Below are 16123 nucleotides of genomic sequence, written 5' to 3'. Positions count from 1 at the left end.
CATTTAGAAGAATGAATCACTCAGGCTCCGTTTGGTATGCAGTATTGGATTGTATTGGATCATATTGGTATGAATTGTATTGTATTGTATCGTATTGGTATGAATTGTATTGTATTGGATTGTACTGAAATATATTATACTATACATATGCTGTATTTGATGCTGAATTGTATAAAATAATACATTGTTTGGTACAACAATGTATTGTATTGTATTGTATTGTATTATTTTTATTATTATTATTTCATAAATTATTGCTATTTATTATTTCATATATTTCTCTTTTCGTTTTATATATTACCATTTTATATATACTATAACTCATGATAATAAAAAAGTTTAATATTGAAAGAAATTTGAAAAATAAATGGTATCATATATATTTGTTTTTAAAAAATTGATTTCAGCATGTCCCAGAGATGTAGCTTCATGATAAGGTCCATCAAAATCATATACTTCCACATCAAGCACTGAAGGAGGCTCATCCATTGCATCGAATTCAAATATTTCTGCGAAGGCCAATCAGGGTTCAGACACAAAATCAGTTTGTACACGAGGACAAAGGCTAAATAGATTTTAAACTAACTATTAAGGGAGACAAGGGGGAAAAAAAAAAGAAAAAAAAAGATGCTATTGTGGCATAAAGATATAGGCAGAAAATGATTAGATTTAAGTAAGGAAAATTCACCATTCCATAGAGGATTGGATTTCTGGAACTTGATTGAGCTAGTTCTTGATTTCCCATTGTAAGTAAACACCACATATAGATCAGAGAACCCACTGGAACCAACAGCTGCTAAGTGAAACCCTTAAATCAATGCAACAGTGCTAGCCTAGTCCAGGTGTAAAATTCTTCATCCGTCAGGATATAACCAAACGAGAAGATTGTCTCGCAGATGGAAGCTCTGGTCCAGGTGTTATCCAGTGGAGCACTTCTCATCTACCAATTCACTCATATACACACACACACACACACACACAGAGCAGACCGGCCAATCCATCACACACACACACACACACTATTGCCAATTCACACACACTCTCTCTCTCTCTCTCTCTCACACACACACACACACACACTATTGCCAATTCACACTCTCTCTCTCTCACACACACACACAGAGCAGAATGCCCAGTTCACTCTCACACACGCACACATTTTGCCAATTCACTCACACACACCCCTTCTGTCAGACAATTTGTCAAACAATTGGCATGCTTGTTTCCCAGATGCCCATTCTAACACCATTATACGGTTTTCTTCTTCCCAACAGATACAAAGACACAAGGAAGATATAAAACACAAACCCAGTCGACATGAAAGGACAAAAAAAGAAAAAAAAAGAAGAAAAAACTCAGTCGGCCATCAAAGGAAAAGAAACATACAAGCATAAAATCCAGTTGGCCAGGAAGAAAGAAAGAAAAATTGAGAAGACTTACTTGCAGAGATCAATCGACATGTATAGGTTGGGAGAAGACAAATTGATCACGAATGTTCTACTTTTTCCTTGTAACTGACAGATAAAAATAAGGCAAAAATTGAAGATGAGAGTGTGAAAAAAAAAATACAAAGAAAAAAGGAAACCATAAACTGGATGGTTTATTGAAGATAGAAAAAAAAAAAAAAATAGGTGAAATTGGCGAGAAAAAAAATTGGATGAAATTGATAGATGAGATGTGAGAAAAAAAAGAAAAAAGAAAGAGAATAGGAGAACTTATAGAGATAGAGACAAGTGGGAGGAGAAGCACGGAAAAGCAGCGGCTCGTTGTATTAGATAATTCAAGGGAAAAGAGGTGTATTAGATAATACACCATCAACTGTGTTAAAAAACACGGAGGGGTATTACATAATACAATATCCCTCCGTGTCAAACACTGTATTACATAATACATTTCCCTTAACACATCCCAATATAACCTACCAAACATATCCTCACAGTACTAATAATACTTCTTTTCAATTTCAAGGTAGGGTTCTTAACGAGTCTCGTTCGGGTGCAGAACTTATGAAGTTTAACTCGTGCTCCACCGTAGAATCAAATGTGTCAGGCCCAGATTGATCTTAACATCCTTGGAATATTCTACAATAGACATGCTAAAATACTTAAACGTTGACGGTCTATGTAAATACATTTTTTAAATATACACATGCATATATATATATATATATATATATATATATATATATATATATATATATATATATACCTACATGGTTATGGCAAACCACAAAAAAATTCAACTCAAGAAATAAATAGATAAAGTAGATAAATAATTAATTAAATACAAATATGTATAATTCTTCCAACATACGTGCACATATATTCATGTATACATGTTTATATATACCTTTAGATATAAAAATATCTAGACATAATAATAAATGGGACCATAAAACCCAAACATAATTTTAAAAGAAAATGTAACACTTACGAATCCATATTTATACACCCATGTATCTATGTATATATACACATATACATATAATTATTCTCAATTTTTACATTAATTTCAAAAATTAGTTTAAAATGGCAAAATCCTAATTACCTATCAATTACAGACAAATAGTATACCAAATAAAAGCTTGAGAGACAAGGATTAAAAATACTTAAAGTAGCATATGTCGCCGCCGATGATTAGAATTCCACTAGGTTGAATTTAGGCAAACAAAGGTCACCATCAGCTTTAGAAGTTCCAAATTAGTGGGGAAAAGATTGACAACTAGGCTCTAAATGGTTGGAATCCAGTGATCGAACTAAATGGTTGTCATCGGTTTCCATGGCATTTTTTGATGTGTGGGTGGCCGTTCTAGTGGGCAGAAAGCACTATAGCCTTGCTGGCATGGTGGGCTATCGGTTAGCAATGGCAGTGTGGGTTGAATTTGCTGGAATCGAAGCAACTATTCGATTGAAATAGCTTTCATGTAAGGAGAGAGAGAGAGAGAGAGAGGTTATCGGGGAAAAAAGAGGAAGAAGAAGAAAGAAAAAAAGAAAAAAAGAAAAGAAAGAAAGACAGATAATAAATGGGAGAGAGAAAGAATTTTGATCAATTCGGATAACATCTTTTTTTGACCATAACTTTCTATTATTAGCTCTAATTTTGGCCTACTACTCTTCTACCCAATCGTGACAACAAGTATTTTTCCATGGTACCTCGATCAACATAAAATTCCTCTCACAGTAAAAAATCAACCATGAAACCTACTTGATCAACTCAATCAACCTTGGTCAAATCCGGTTAAAATTTCAAATTCGAGATATGTTCTCGGATCAGGGTGTTATAGTAAGTATATTAAAAACCCAATTTATTTTTAAACGTAATGAAATATAATATAATAATAATATATACTAATAATAATAACAACAACAATAATATATATATATATATATATATATATAGGTATAAATATGAATGTGTATATATATATATATATATATGCACATGTATACATAAGCATGGTGGCAAAAAGCCGTATTAAAATTTAAAGTCAAAATAATGATAATAAAATATTGAACAAGGCCTAATTCCAGACAATCATAAATAAATCATTAAATAAATAAGTAAATAGGTAAATAAATAAATAAATAGATACTTAAGTAAATAAATTATTTAAAAAATTAAATTAAATAAATAATATATAAACAAATTGATAAATAAATAGAACATAATAGAAAAAAAGAAAAGAAAGAAAGACAGATAATAAATGGGAGAGAGAAAGAATTAAAAAAATAATAAAATAATGATAATATAAATATATAAAATATATATATATATATATATATATATATATATATATATATATAAGAACACACGTATAAAAACCCATTTATAGGTTTTAATTAATCCAAATAAACATATTTTAGTGGTAAGATAATACAACACTCAAATAAAAGGGATTAAATTGGTAAATGATCAAAATGCCCTTAACATTGTTTTAATTATAAGTATCTAACCATAGTTCAGAATTAAACATGTCACTAGTCTATGAACTCGTATCAATGAGCACTACATAATAGTATACTAGTCAGAACCAAACCTTAATCATATAAAAAGTCAATCTTGGGCCCCTTTTAGTCAATCCGGATCAAACATTTTTTTGACCATAACTTCTTGATCCTAACTTTGTATCATGCATATGTTACCAGCCTAAAAACTCATATTAACGAGCCCTTCGCAACCATATAAAGGTCAAACTTAGAACTCGTATCAATAGAGAGTTAACTTTGAGCCCACACTAGTCAACTTTGATTAAACTTGATTAAAAGTTCGAGTTTTTAGCATTTTCTTGGATCATGATATTACAATAGAGGCTAGGGAATACATCATAAATTGCTAGAGATAGAACGACATACGTTGAAGAAAGGTGATACTAGTTGGTCATCATCACTAGGCATTAAAAGAACAAAGAACTCTGCTTAAAGAACATGATTGGCATAACATTAAGATGGACGATTTAAGAAGATAGGTGTAACAACTTCAACGAGAGTTCATAAACACCAAGGCATAAAAGAAGAACAATGCAAGTAGTGAATCAAATGTAACAGTCCAGTCCATCCGCATGAGATATTGTTCGCTTTAAGCCCAGCCCGCACGGTTTTAAAATGCCTCTCAGTGGTTAGGGGTTCCACCCCTTCACCTGCCAGTCCCACTGGCCCGAGCCTCCCAGGCCCAACCGAGATATTGTCCGCTTTGGCGGCTAGGTGGTGAGCCCAATCCTACCCCTCACGGTTTTACGTTCCCTCATAGGAAGGCCTCTCAAGGGAAAGGTATCCACACCCTTTTATAAGGCATGTTTCGTTCCCCTTTCCAACCGATGTAGGATCTCACAATCCACCCCCCCTTGGGGCCCAGCGTCCTCGCTGGCACACCGATTCGGGTCCAGCTCTGATATTATCTGTAACAGCCCAGTCTATCCGCATGCGATATTGTCCGCTTTGGGCCCAGCCCACACGGTTTTAAAAGCCTCTCAGTGGTTAGGGGTCTCATCCCTTCACTTCCCAGTCCTACTGGCCTGGGCCTCCCAGGCCCAACCGAGATATTGTTTGCTTTGGCAGCTAGGTGGTGAGCCCAATCCTACCCCTCACGGTTTTATGTTCCCTTATGGGAAGGCCTCTCAAGGGAAAAGTATCCACACCCTCTTATAAGGCATGTTTCGTTCGCATTTCCAACCGATGTGGGATCTCACATCAAAACACTTATCTAGTGAAGAAGAACATTTCAATCATTTTCATCAAAACCAAAGTGAATAGTCTAGCTATGAAGCTCACCAAAAGCATCATCTTCATAGAGACTTCAACAACCATTAAAACTATGACGTTAAGTTTGACATACCAGATTTTGAAAGGCCAATGCACATAGATGACTTGGTTGATTTGCTTTACATTGTTGAGAGAGTTTTTGACTTCAAAGAAATTCCTAAACATAAGTGGGTGAAGTTGGTTGCTATAAAATTAAGAAAGAATGCTTTTCTATGGTGAGAAAATTCAAAGAGGTAAAGAGAATATGAATGAAGGAGTTGAATAGTCAGTTGGGTAAAGATGAAAAAGGGGTTGCAATGAAAATACTTGCCTATTCGTTATCGGCAAGATATTTTTTTGAAGTTTCATTATTTGAGACTAAAAGATTGACTACAGAGGAGTGTAATGTTGAGTTTGATAACTTGATGATAAAGTGTGATATTGTTGAATCTGAAAAACAGACCATTGCACAATATCTTGAAGGTTTAAGGCTTGAAATTGGGAATGTGCTGCAACTACAACATTATTGGAGTTATAACGATGTGAGCAAGCGAGTTTTATAGGTAGGAAAACAACAAAAGAAGTAAAGCAAGAGCTTTCAACCTTTTCGTCAAAAGGGCTCCTCTAGCCAAGTCAATCGTTCAAAGCAAACAAATCCTTCAAACACTAGGTACAACTCCACAACAAAATCAATTGTACCCAAGATTACTTACAAAGAAGATGACAGCAAGCAACGAACAATTTCTAGCATCAATGGTCATCATTGTTTCAAATGCCAAGGCATTGGATATATTGCTGTTAATTATCCAAACCACAAAGTTTTTACCTTTATTGAAGAAAGTTTGAAAATGAAGGTAAAAAAGAAACTCAAGGAGATGATAAAATAAAGGAAGAAGAAGAAATTACTTATGGTGATCAAGGTGAAACTCCCATCATTTAAAAGGCTTTAAATATTATCCATGATGAAGATAATGATGTTGATTGGAGGCCAAAAAACATCTTTCATATAAGATGCACATCTCATAGCAAGGTGTTTGATGCTATTATTGATGGTGCTAGTTTTGAGAATGTTGTTTCCTCTGAAATGGGAAATAAATTGAAACTTTCAACTAAGGCACATCTAAGTCCTTACAACCACTCTTGGGTACGAAGATGAGGAGAAATCCAGGTAAATAAATGTTATCTTGTTTCCTTTTCCATTGGAAAGACTTATAAAGATGAAATTACGTGTAATGTGATTCCCATGGATGCATGTTAATTACTTTTATGACATCCTTGCCAATTTGATAGAAGAACTATGCATGATGGCTACAAAAATACCTACTCATTTAAGAAGGATGGTGTTAAAGTAGTTTTAGGTCTTGATAAGTCGAGGAACATTGTTAATTCTTCCAAAAGAAAAGAAAGTAATTTTTTCACTCTCTCTTAATTTGAGAAAGAAACATATATAAATAGGAGGAACTACATTCTTACTGTTTTGGAAAAAATGAATACAAATAGCAGAACATCCTATGGTTGTAAAGGGACTTCTTTGAGAATTCATGTGTTATTCTAGAAGAAATACCACCTAGTCTTCTACCTTTGTGAGATATTCAACACTGCATTAATTTGGTCCTAGAATCTATGTTACCGAATAAAGCAGCCTATCAAATGAGTCCAAAAAGCATGAAGAATTTCAAAGACAAGTTGATGAGCTTATAGGCAAAAGAATTGTTAAGGGAAAGTATGAGTCATCGTGTTGTACCGGCACTTCTTGTTCCTAAAAGTGATGGTACTTGGCGCATGTGCACTGATAGTAAGGAAGTAAGAAAAATTACTATTGATTATCACTTTTCAATTCTCATTTAGATTATTTATTGAATCAACTTTATGGAGCTACTATTTTCTCAAATATTGATCTTCGTAGTGCATATCATCAAATTAAAACGAAACTAGGAGATAAATGGAAAACGACATTAAAAAAAAGGGATGTACTATATGAATTGATGGTGATGCCCTTTGGTCTTTGTAATGCTCCTAACACTTTCATGCAACTTATAAATCATGTTTTTAAGCCATTCATTGAAAAATTTATGGTGGTATATTTTGATAATACACTTGTTTATACCAAAACTGAAAAGCAACATTTAGAGCATTTGCATATAATTTTCAACACTTTAAGAGAATAAAAGCTATATGCCAACTTGAAGAAATGTAGCGTTCTCATGGATAGCCTTATTTACTTGGGCTAAATGGTCTCTAAAGAAGGAATCAACAGGGATCATAGCAAAGTGGAAGCTATTGTATCATGGTCAGCACCTACAACACTTTACAAGGTTTAGAATTTTCATGGATAGGCTTCATTTTATCAGAGATTCATCAAGGTGTTTAGCATTATTGTGGCTCCAACATTGAATACTTGAAAGGTTATATTCTCAAGTGGACAATGAGGCACAAAAGAGTTTTAAGCTTCTAGAGAAAAAGATCATTGAAGCGTTTATTCTTGTACTTCCTGATTTTGATAACATTTTTGAGGTTGAATATGATGCTTTTAATGTGGAGATTTATGCTGTCTTATTCAAAGAGGAAAGCCTGTTGCTTTCTTTAGTGAGAGGTAAAATGAATCAAAGATGAAATACTCAACTTATGATAAGGAGTTTTATGTTGTTTGTAGAACATTGGACCATTAGGGTCCAAAGCCATTTGTTTTATATTCGAACCATGAAGCCTTGAAGTTTATCAATAGTCAGAAGAAAACTAATTAGAGAAACGTTGATTGGGAAAAATTTCTTTAATGCTGCAATTTTACAATCAAGCACAAATTGAGTTCTCAAAATGTGGTAGAGGATGCCTTAAGCAAGAATCTCTCTTTGTTACCATCCACGAGTATAGAAGTTGTGGGATTTGAAGTACTTAAAAAGTTATATAAAGATGGTCCAGATTTTGGTGAATTCTTTGTTGAATGTGAGAAAGGTCCCTATAACTATTTCTTGCTGCATGATGGGTAACTATTTAAGAATGATTGTTTGTGCATTCCTAATTGTTCTATAAAACAATATATCATTTTGTAGTCATAAGGAAGTGGGAAACTTATTCTCTTATGAAGAAGAGATTTTATTGGCTTAAGATGAAGAGAGATTTTATGAGGCATGTGCAACAATGTAAGGCATGTGCAACAATGTAGAAAATGTCATATTGCACAGAGTCATAAAAAAAATTTTGATTTGTACATTACTTTTCCAATTCTTACTTGCCTTTGGGAGGATATTAGCATGGATTTTGTGGTTGGATTACCAAGAATGCAAAGGAACAAAGATTGAATCATGGCGGTGGTTGATCGTTTCTGCAAGGTGACACACTTTATACGTTGCAGCGCAACCTTAGATGATGCATCTAATATGGCTGACTTGTACTTCAAAGAGGTGATGAAACTCCATGGCATTCTTAAAATCATTGTTTCATATTGTGATTCAAAGTTTTTGAGTCATTTTTGGAGAATTCTATGGAGGAAACTAGTTATAACTCTTAATTTCATACCATCCAAAAACTAATGGGCAAACTGAAATTACTAATTGCAGCTTGAAAATAGAATATTTTAAGGAGTTATGTTGGTAAGAATATTGGATAATAGAATATTGTTTTTGCTCAAAGTAAGTTGCTTATAATTGTTATTGGTGGTCATAGTCCTTTTACGGCATGTTTGGCTAAAGGTAAAGTTAGTGGGAATCTAATTCCCTTGGGAAAGTGATAATTTTCTTTTGTTTGGATACTTATTGTGAAGTGAAAAAGTGTGGATCCAAAGAATTAGATTCCCACCAATGTAGGAAAATATGTGGGAAATTTGTTCACATCTATATAGGTGTCATTTTGAGAATCACAGAGAAAATAGTTTTAAAATTTTTTTAAAATATATATTTACCCTTAATTTCTTATACAATATTAAATTTAATTACTTATCAATTCCAACTTTCCCATTACTCACCAAATAGATAAAGAGAAAAAAATAATTCTTAGGAAACTAAATCCCGGAAATCAATTTCGCTCTCAACTTTGACATTTCTCAAACACCCCATTAAGGTTGTCTATGGTTAAAATTGTAACAGCCCAGTCCACCCGCATGTGATATTGTCCTCTTTGGGCCCAGCTCGCACAATTTTGTCAAAATGCATCGTAAGGGAAAGGTATCCACACCCTCTTTTAAAGCATGCTTCGTTCCCCTTTCCAACCGATATGAGATCTCACAATTCTTCCCCTTTGGGGCCCAGCATCCTCGCTGGCACACTGATCTGGGTACTGGCTCTAATACCATCTGTAACAGCCCTGTGCACCCGCATGCGATATTGTCCGCTTTGGGTCCAGCCCGCAAGGTTTTGTCAAAACACGTCGTAAGGAAAAGGTATCCACACCCTCTTTTAAGGCATGCTTCGTTGCCCTTTTCGGATGTGGGATCTCACAAAAATCCTACTAGTTCATTGGATTTGGTTCCATAGCCTACTCCCCATCAATTTAGTGGAGCTGCAGCTAAACATGCTAAGCAAATTAAGAGCTTGCATTAAGAAGTTAGAGCAAAGATTGAGAAAAAAAAATGAGAAGTATAAGAGCCAAGTAAACAAGCATTGAAAACATGTGGAATTCAATGAAGGAGACTTGGTTTGGATACATCTTCGTAAAGAAAGATTTTCAACTGGAAAATTTACCAAACTTAAGCCAAGAGCTTATGGCCCATTCAAAGTTTTGCAAAAAATTCGTAAGAATGCATACAAGATCGAACTTCCTAAGAATTATGATGCGTCAAAAACCAGTACTCATTCAATCTCCCTAAGTTGAAAAAGACTTGTTCTCAAGTTCAAATTGATCTGCTTAAAATATGGACTAAACTAGATCTTTAAGATTGAAATTTTGAAAATCCAGTACTTTAGTTAAGCTAAGTAGCGTATATTCATAGTTTTAGCTTTCAATATTCATATAGTTGGAAAGCTACATATTTCTAGGTTCCAACAAAACAAATGGTGAGCAATTCTACAAGAGGAAGATATGGCCATTTTACCATATAAGTGCTGGTTTGCACGTAAACAATAATTTTACTAATGAATAGTATTTTGGAAGGTACAAGGCAGCTATAAAACTTGTTTATTTGTTTTTCTTTTAATTTGGCATCCATATTTATGTTTCAAACTAATCTAAGTTAAGTTAAAGCCAACTGACATCCATATTTATGTTTCAAACTAAGTCTTAGTTAGTTAGAGTCAAATTGAGAGAACCCAACTTGAAAACTCTCCTAGGACTCCCAAATGGTTCTGCCTAGTGAAGTCTCACTAGGCAATCCATAGAGAAAACCTAGTGAAACCTTACTTGAGTCACAGTACTTGCATTGCATACAACCAATGCATTCACTATAAAATAATATCTTAATATATAAAGATAAAGTCATATCAGCATGCAAGTTTAAAATTATAATCAACATCTACAGCTCATTATACTATTGGCTATTACTATACATACATAATAGAGTCACTGTTGTGTCCATAATTTAAGTTAAAGCATTCTAAAAGTATTTGTAAAATTAAGTAATACAATTGCTGCAAATCAGTCTTAAAAAACAGAGATAATCAAAGAAGGATAAATATTGCTGCTATTGAGAAAAACACGAAACAAAAAGCAATTGTGAGGTAGACTATCCATTAACTACCTAGATCCAGAGGAACAAATTTAAAAACAAATAAAACGTGAGACAAAAATATTCAGTGAGTGGCATAGTACAATAAGAAAGTAACATTTTATTTCTGTAAACTGTTCTCTCAAGATCTTTCATTCCACTTTTCGAAAAGTTTCAATTTTAAAATCATTTCACAAAATCCAAATTTGCACCCCAAATCCATATCATAAAATAGAGACCTAAATGTTATAGTTAAATAAATCATTTAAATATTATAAACCAGATCAATCATGATTTAAATATTTGAGATAAAATAATATAAATATATTCATAAAAATAATTAAGGGGAATATCGTAAAACCAAAATAGATCAGAAAGCCAACAATATGCTCAAAAAAATAAGCAATATACCATACGATATACCTAGCATTTCCAAGTGGTGCACCAAGTCTTGGAACACCATTGAATAGTAAGAGAGACAAAGAAACCCGTGGGACGAATCCACCTTACAATCTTTAGTGTCCTAAAGGCATCATGGCAATACAAAACCTTAGGATGAACCTAACTTATGAAATTTGGTGGCAATAATGAATATGTGGGGTGAATCCACCTTATGATCCTTAGCGTACTATACGCATCATGGAAAAACTATATACTATAATATAATACTGAATCGAAATGCTAGTATTATATAGTACATCCATTAAAAACAACAGTATAATATTTATAAACTATTTTTTGAAGATCATACTTTTCCATTTTTCCATAAACAAATACTGTATCATAAACTAGAATTTAATATTCAAACTCAACCATTTATTTAAATATTCTAAAAATTCTAAATTACCATTTTATGCCAAAACACAAATACTAACAATGAAATGTATATTATCATAAACTATTTTAAGCACCTTAAAATGTAAAACACTTAAAAATATACAATTTTCAATCCACTTTTTCAAAAATCAAATAATTTTCCAAAATGAATAAACCATCAGTTTAATTGTTAAGACATTTAAATATCAAGATTCACAAGTTCACTATAAACTCATTTGAATTTGAAATCATTTATAATCTTATCAAAAGTCACATGAAATGATAATACATATATAATATTTATATATGCATATAATAACCATTTAAATCAAATTATGTATATATCATACTCAAACTATATATATATAAATATATATATTGTGCTAGCTTGTCCAAAATCATTTAAAAATATAATTACTCACAAATATCATTGATATTTACTCCTGCTCTTTCACACGATTGCCTATTGGCTCAATATGGGTATCTGTAAATATTCCTCAGACTCTGATAAATCAAACCCCAGACATTGGTATGTATTAATGTCTTACAATAATTTATACAACTATAAAATTATGTAAATTGAGCATCAAGTAGTCCAATTATACCGCAAATCCTTAGGATCTAGTATCCAAAAATGGAGTTTTTCATCCTAAGGCCAATTTTATAAAATTGAACCTTCTAATGGGTCCTATCAATATCTAATCACATTAATCCACTTTTAATTTTGTCAAATCATAGTTCAATTTTACTCGATATTTAACTAATTGCTCCAAAAACTAAAAAAAATATCAAACTATGTCCAAATTCACAAACTTTACATCAACAGAAAGCTTAAGAGATAAGGAATATGTTGGTGTGCTCACCCCATTTTAGAAGTGTCAACGATGATCGAAAAGCACGTCAAAAAATATGGCCAAACCTGATGTTAATGGATCTATCAAACCATAAAGAATTTCGACAAACGGAGGGTGCCAATAGATTTAAGGGGGGCAAAACTAATAGATAAGGGTATGAGATGAGCTAGATGGTCAACAAATGGCCAACCACCAGAAAACACCACAACTTGCCATCGCTGAGTTTTCGTTGCTGATCCGACTCATTCGCTAGCCAACTAACCTGAAAATTGGTGGGTGAGGTCATTTCGAGGTGGGCTTCCACGATGGTTGGCCTTAAAATGATCAAAACCAGCTTGACTTGGTTAGTGCTCAAACAAGGTTTAGGCCAACCCAATTAAAGTCTCTCTCAGGTCTACTAGGTTTTTTAAAGATTTGGAAATTTTTTGGATATTTTTACGATTGTTTAATAAAAGCATGGTTCTTCATGTATATATATATATATATATAAATCTGAAATTGATTTGGATATTAATATAATATTGATATAATATTGATACTTGAAATTTAACAAAACGATAACTTTTCAATTATAACTTGAAATTAGGCATACTCTACATGGTATACCAATCAAATTAAAACATCAACCATATAAGAAGTCAAACCTAAGATCCATATATGGTATAGTTGGTCAAACTCGGCCAAAGTTTCAAAATTTTTGGTATTTTTCGAAACAGAATGTTACATAAGTAGTTTTTGTGACTTTTCATTATCTTTCATAGAGAATGGTTATTTATTTAATGATGTGTAGTTAATATAGCTTGGAGTATATTCCAAGTCTAATATAAATATTTGTTTTATGTAGTAATTTGAAAGAACTTTTGGATTGATGAATGAAATTATAATCTCTTGATTGTTTTTTTAGATGAATTTCTTCATTGTTTAACTCTGTATCTCTTTGGTAGATTCCATTGAGTGGTGATATCTTTAATTAACATTGGGGGGTGATTTTGTATATGAAATGTTAGCTTTTGTGGTGACCTATTTTCTATCTTTTATTTTCTCTTAATTTTGTTATTTTTCACGTAAACCAGAAAGTCCCAAAAAAAAGAAAAAATCAGCATCAATGAGTTTAGCTAGTGACTTCAAAACGAAATTGGCTTCGTCCACTAGGAAACATAGAAAAAGAAATGTCTACAAAAACGCATTTTCTTAGAGATATACAAGTGAAAGTGCCGTAACTGAATACCATAATGGTAGTTTAATTAATCCCGGCTAATCTAAGAATTCATAGTGCATGAAACTAACAAAATCTGAACCTTTACTAACAAAATCTGAAACTTTCTTTGATAAATTGTAACCTATATATAAAGCATTTACTTAGAATCATAAATCCTTAAAATAATAATATACCCTCTGGAAAAGAAACATATAACCTACAACTAACTTTTCTTATTGAAATTATATATAATAAAAAATAAAATTAAAATACATGAGAACAAAAAACAAAGCTGAAATCTGTCAGTAGCTGGAGAGAAAGAGAGCGAAGAGCCCAAATGCGTTTTCAATTTGTCCTCCTAATAATAATAATAAATAATTAGTATCAGCATTGGGCCCCTTTGACAGATTCAAACAAAAGCAATGGAAACCCTTTATTCCTTTTTCAATGGTTTGATGAAGGGTGACATATTGTAAACAAAACATTAGTTTGGAGATATGCAGACTCTTTTTTCTTTTTTGGTAAATATTGTCACGCACACAGAGTATTCCAAAAGAGAAGGATTACAGCGGAGGAGTTCCACCCAGTTGATCAACTAAATCTGGTAAAAATTCAAGATCAGATGAAAATGGAAACATCAGCTGGTAGAAATTCAAGATCAGCTTGGTCAAAATTCTAAATTAGAAACATCAAAATCAAAAGATAACAGCCTTGAAAAAGAGTCTCATTTATAGCTACTGAATCTGCTAGAAGGTTGGCGCAGCAAACAAGTTAACAGCTGGCATTTTTAAGACCATCCCTAGTGTACTAATATTCAAGATGGTGCTGGATTCTTTAATTTTATTAACAAATGTGTCTATATGAATTCATGCATGCAATACTGCCACTTATTATTTTAACGATTGACTAGTCTTTTGTCCCTTTTTTCATTTTTCCCTTATAATGAGCTAAATTACAAATAAGGAAACGTGTTACAATTCATTTCGAACTGTTCTTCATGCGCCTCCGATTTTGTGAGTTATTCCGAATACAAACTCACAAACATTAATTGGTTCATCAGGATTACAACAGGACTTTATCCAAGCCTTATTAAAGCTAAAATAATATTATTCTTAATGTTTTATCATCGAACCAAACCTTCAAGCACATTAAGATGATGCATAAAAAAAAAGAACATGCATGCAATTCATTTTTTATTCGTGTTTTGGCTTCTTTTTTTCCACGACAATGTGATAAGGAATTGCGATTATGCTTATCCTATCTCAATACAAAACTTGTAATGATATAGGTGAAACATGTCAATGTCCCACCAACAGACCACCATTGACATTAATGACATGGAGCTTAGAGACAAAATTGAAACCGGAAGAAGCCTATAAATATGCTGCCTTCTCTATGACGACCACAACCACCACCAACGCCACCAATGCATTCGATGGGGACGGAATTGAAACTTCGGATCCGAGACTCCACGGCGCACTGCCGTCTCACCAAGCTTTTGTCTGCATTTCACGTCGAAACTCAACACCAAGAGAATTTCTTCTTTGACGGTGCCAACAACGAGCTGTCATCACAACAAGTCGTGCTCTTCCTTCGGTTCTACGGTGATGACACCCCACAATGCTTCATGTCACTCAAAGCCAGGGCAGTCCTGGACGAGGGTGTGTACAGGGTTGATGAGGAGGTGGAAGAGAATTTCGAGCCAGCGGTTGGGCGCGCCTGTGTCGCCCAACCGGAGAAGCTTTCGTCGGTGGAGTGTGGGATATTGAAGATGTTAAAGGAGAAGTTTGGGGTTCTCAACTTTGTGGGGCTTGGAGGGTTTGTCAATGTGAGGGATGTGTACAAGTGGGAGGGCTTGAAATTGGAGGTTGATAAGACTCTGTATGAGTTTGGGACTAATCATGAGATTGAGTGTGAAACTAGTGATCCTGAAGGAGTCAAGAAGGTGCTTGAGGAGTTCTTGAAGGAGAATGGGATCCAATACTCTTACTCGCAGGCCTCAAAGTTTGAGGTTTTTCGATCCAAGAAACTTCCACAGTCAGTGAATTGATTTAGGTGAATTTCATAAAACTGTGTGTGTCACGATGTTCATTTAATATAATAAGTGATAATAATAAGAAATAATGTAATCACAAAAAAGATGTTTATTTAATAATTAAAAGCTTTGCTTTTTGAAGTCATGATTCTGCCACTTGGCCCCTTACTGATAAGAGGTTTAGACTTTTAGGTTGCAATTGAAAGTGATTTCAGGGCTTTAAAGATGCTGCAAAAGGATCAAATCAATTCCATGGTGTTTAGCCATAAGCAGTTAAAGTGTAACCATAAGCTCTTTTTAAGGCAAAGCAAGTAAAGCCAGCAAGTTCTGACTTCCCCTTTTTTTTTT

At 33.4% G+C, this 16123-nt stretch overlaps 1 protein-coding gene and 2 long non-coding RNA genes across 4 annotated transcripts; 1 reads left to right on the top strand and 2 right to left on the bottom strand.

The window, feature by feature from the left end:
* Positions 1-321: 321 nt before the first annotated feature.
* LOC132800266 (uncharacterized) lies at positions 322-1559 on the bottom strand. Of its 2 annotated transcripts, none has more exons than XR_009635227.1 (3): positions 1441-1559; positions 689-1263; positions 322-509 (listed from the first exon to the last, which is right to left on the bottom strand). It is a non-coding gene; the product is annotated as an uncharacterized LOC132800266 (long non-coding RNA). The 2 variants fall into 2 exon arrangements; XR_009635237.1 differs by having other exon boundaries at positions 689-1260; positions 1441-1545.
* A 7543-nt stretch (positions 1560-9102) lies between these two features.
* On the bottom strand, positions 9103-13613 carry LOC132801184 (uncharacterized). The gene is made up of 2 exons (XR_009636305.1): positions 12552-13613; positions 9103-9737 (listed from the first exon to the last, which is right to left on the bottom strand). It is a non-coding gene; the product is annotated as an uncharacterized LOC132801184 (long non-coding RNA).
* A 1267-nt stretch (positions 13614-14880) lies between these two features.
* On the top strand, positions 14881-15920 carry LOC107415651 (triphosphate tunnel metalloenzyme 3). Its single transcript, XM_016024008.4, has one exon. The coding sequence runs from the start codon at positions 15167-15169 to the stop codon at positions 15788-15790; it is 624 nt and encodes a 207-aa protein (XP_015879494.4). The 5' UTR covers positions 14881-15166; the 3' UTR covers positions 15791-15920.
* The last annotated feature ends 203 nt before the right edge of the window (positions 15921-16123 follow it).

Source organism: Ziziphus jujuba, chromosome 1 (assembly GCF_031755915.1).
Source record: "Ziziphus jujuba cultivar Dongzao chromosome 1, ASM3175591v1".
NCBI classification, from domain to species: Eukaryota; Viridiplantae; Streptophyta; class Magnoliopsida; order Rosales; family Rhamnaceae; genus Ziziphus; species Ziziphus jujuba.
Note: the sequence above shows the minus strand (reverse complement) of the source record. Positions and strands in the feature narration are given on the sequence as shown.

What these genes read in the sequence shown, in the direction of transcription:
- LOC107415651 (XM_016024008.4), top strand. Translation starts at nt 15,167, where the DNA reads ATGCATTCGATGGGGACGGAATTGAAACTTCGGATCCGAGACTCCACG.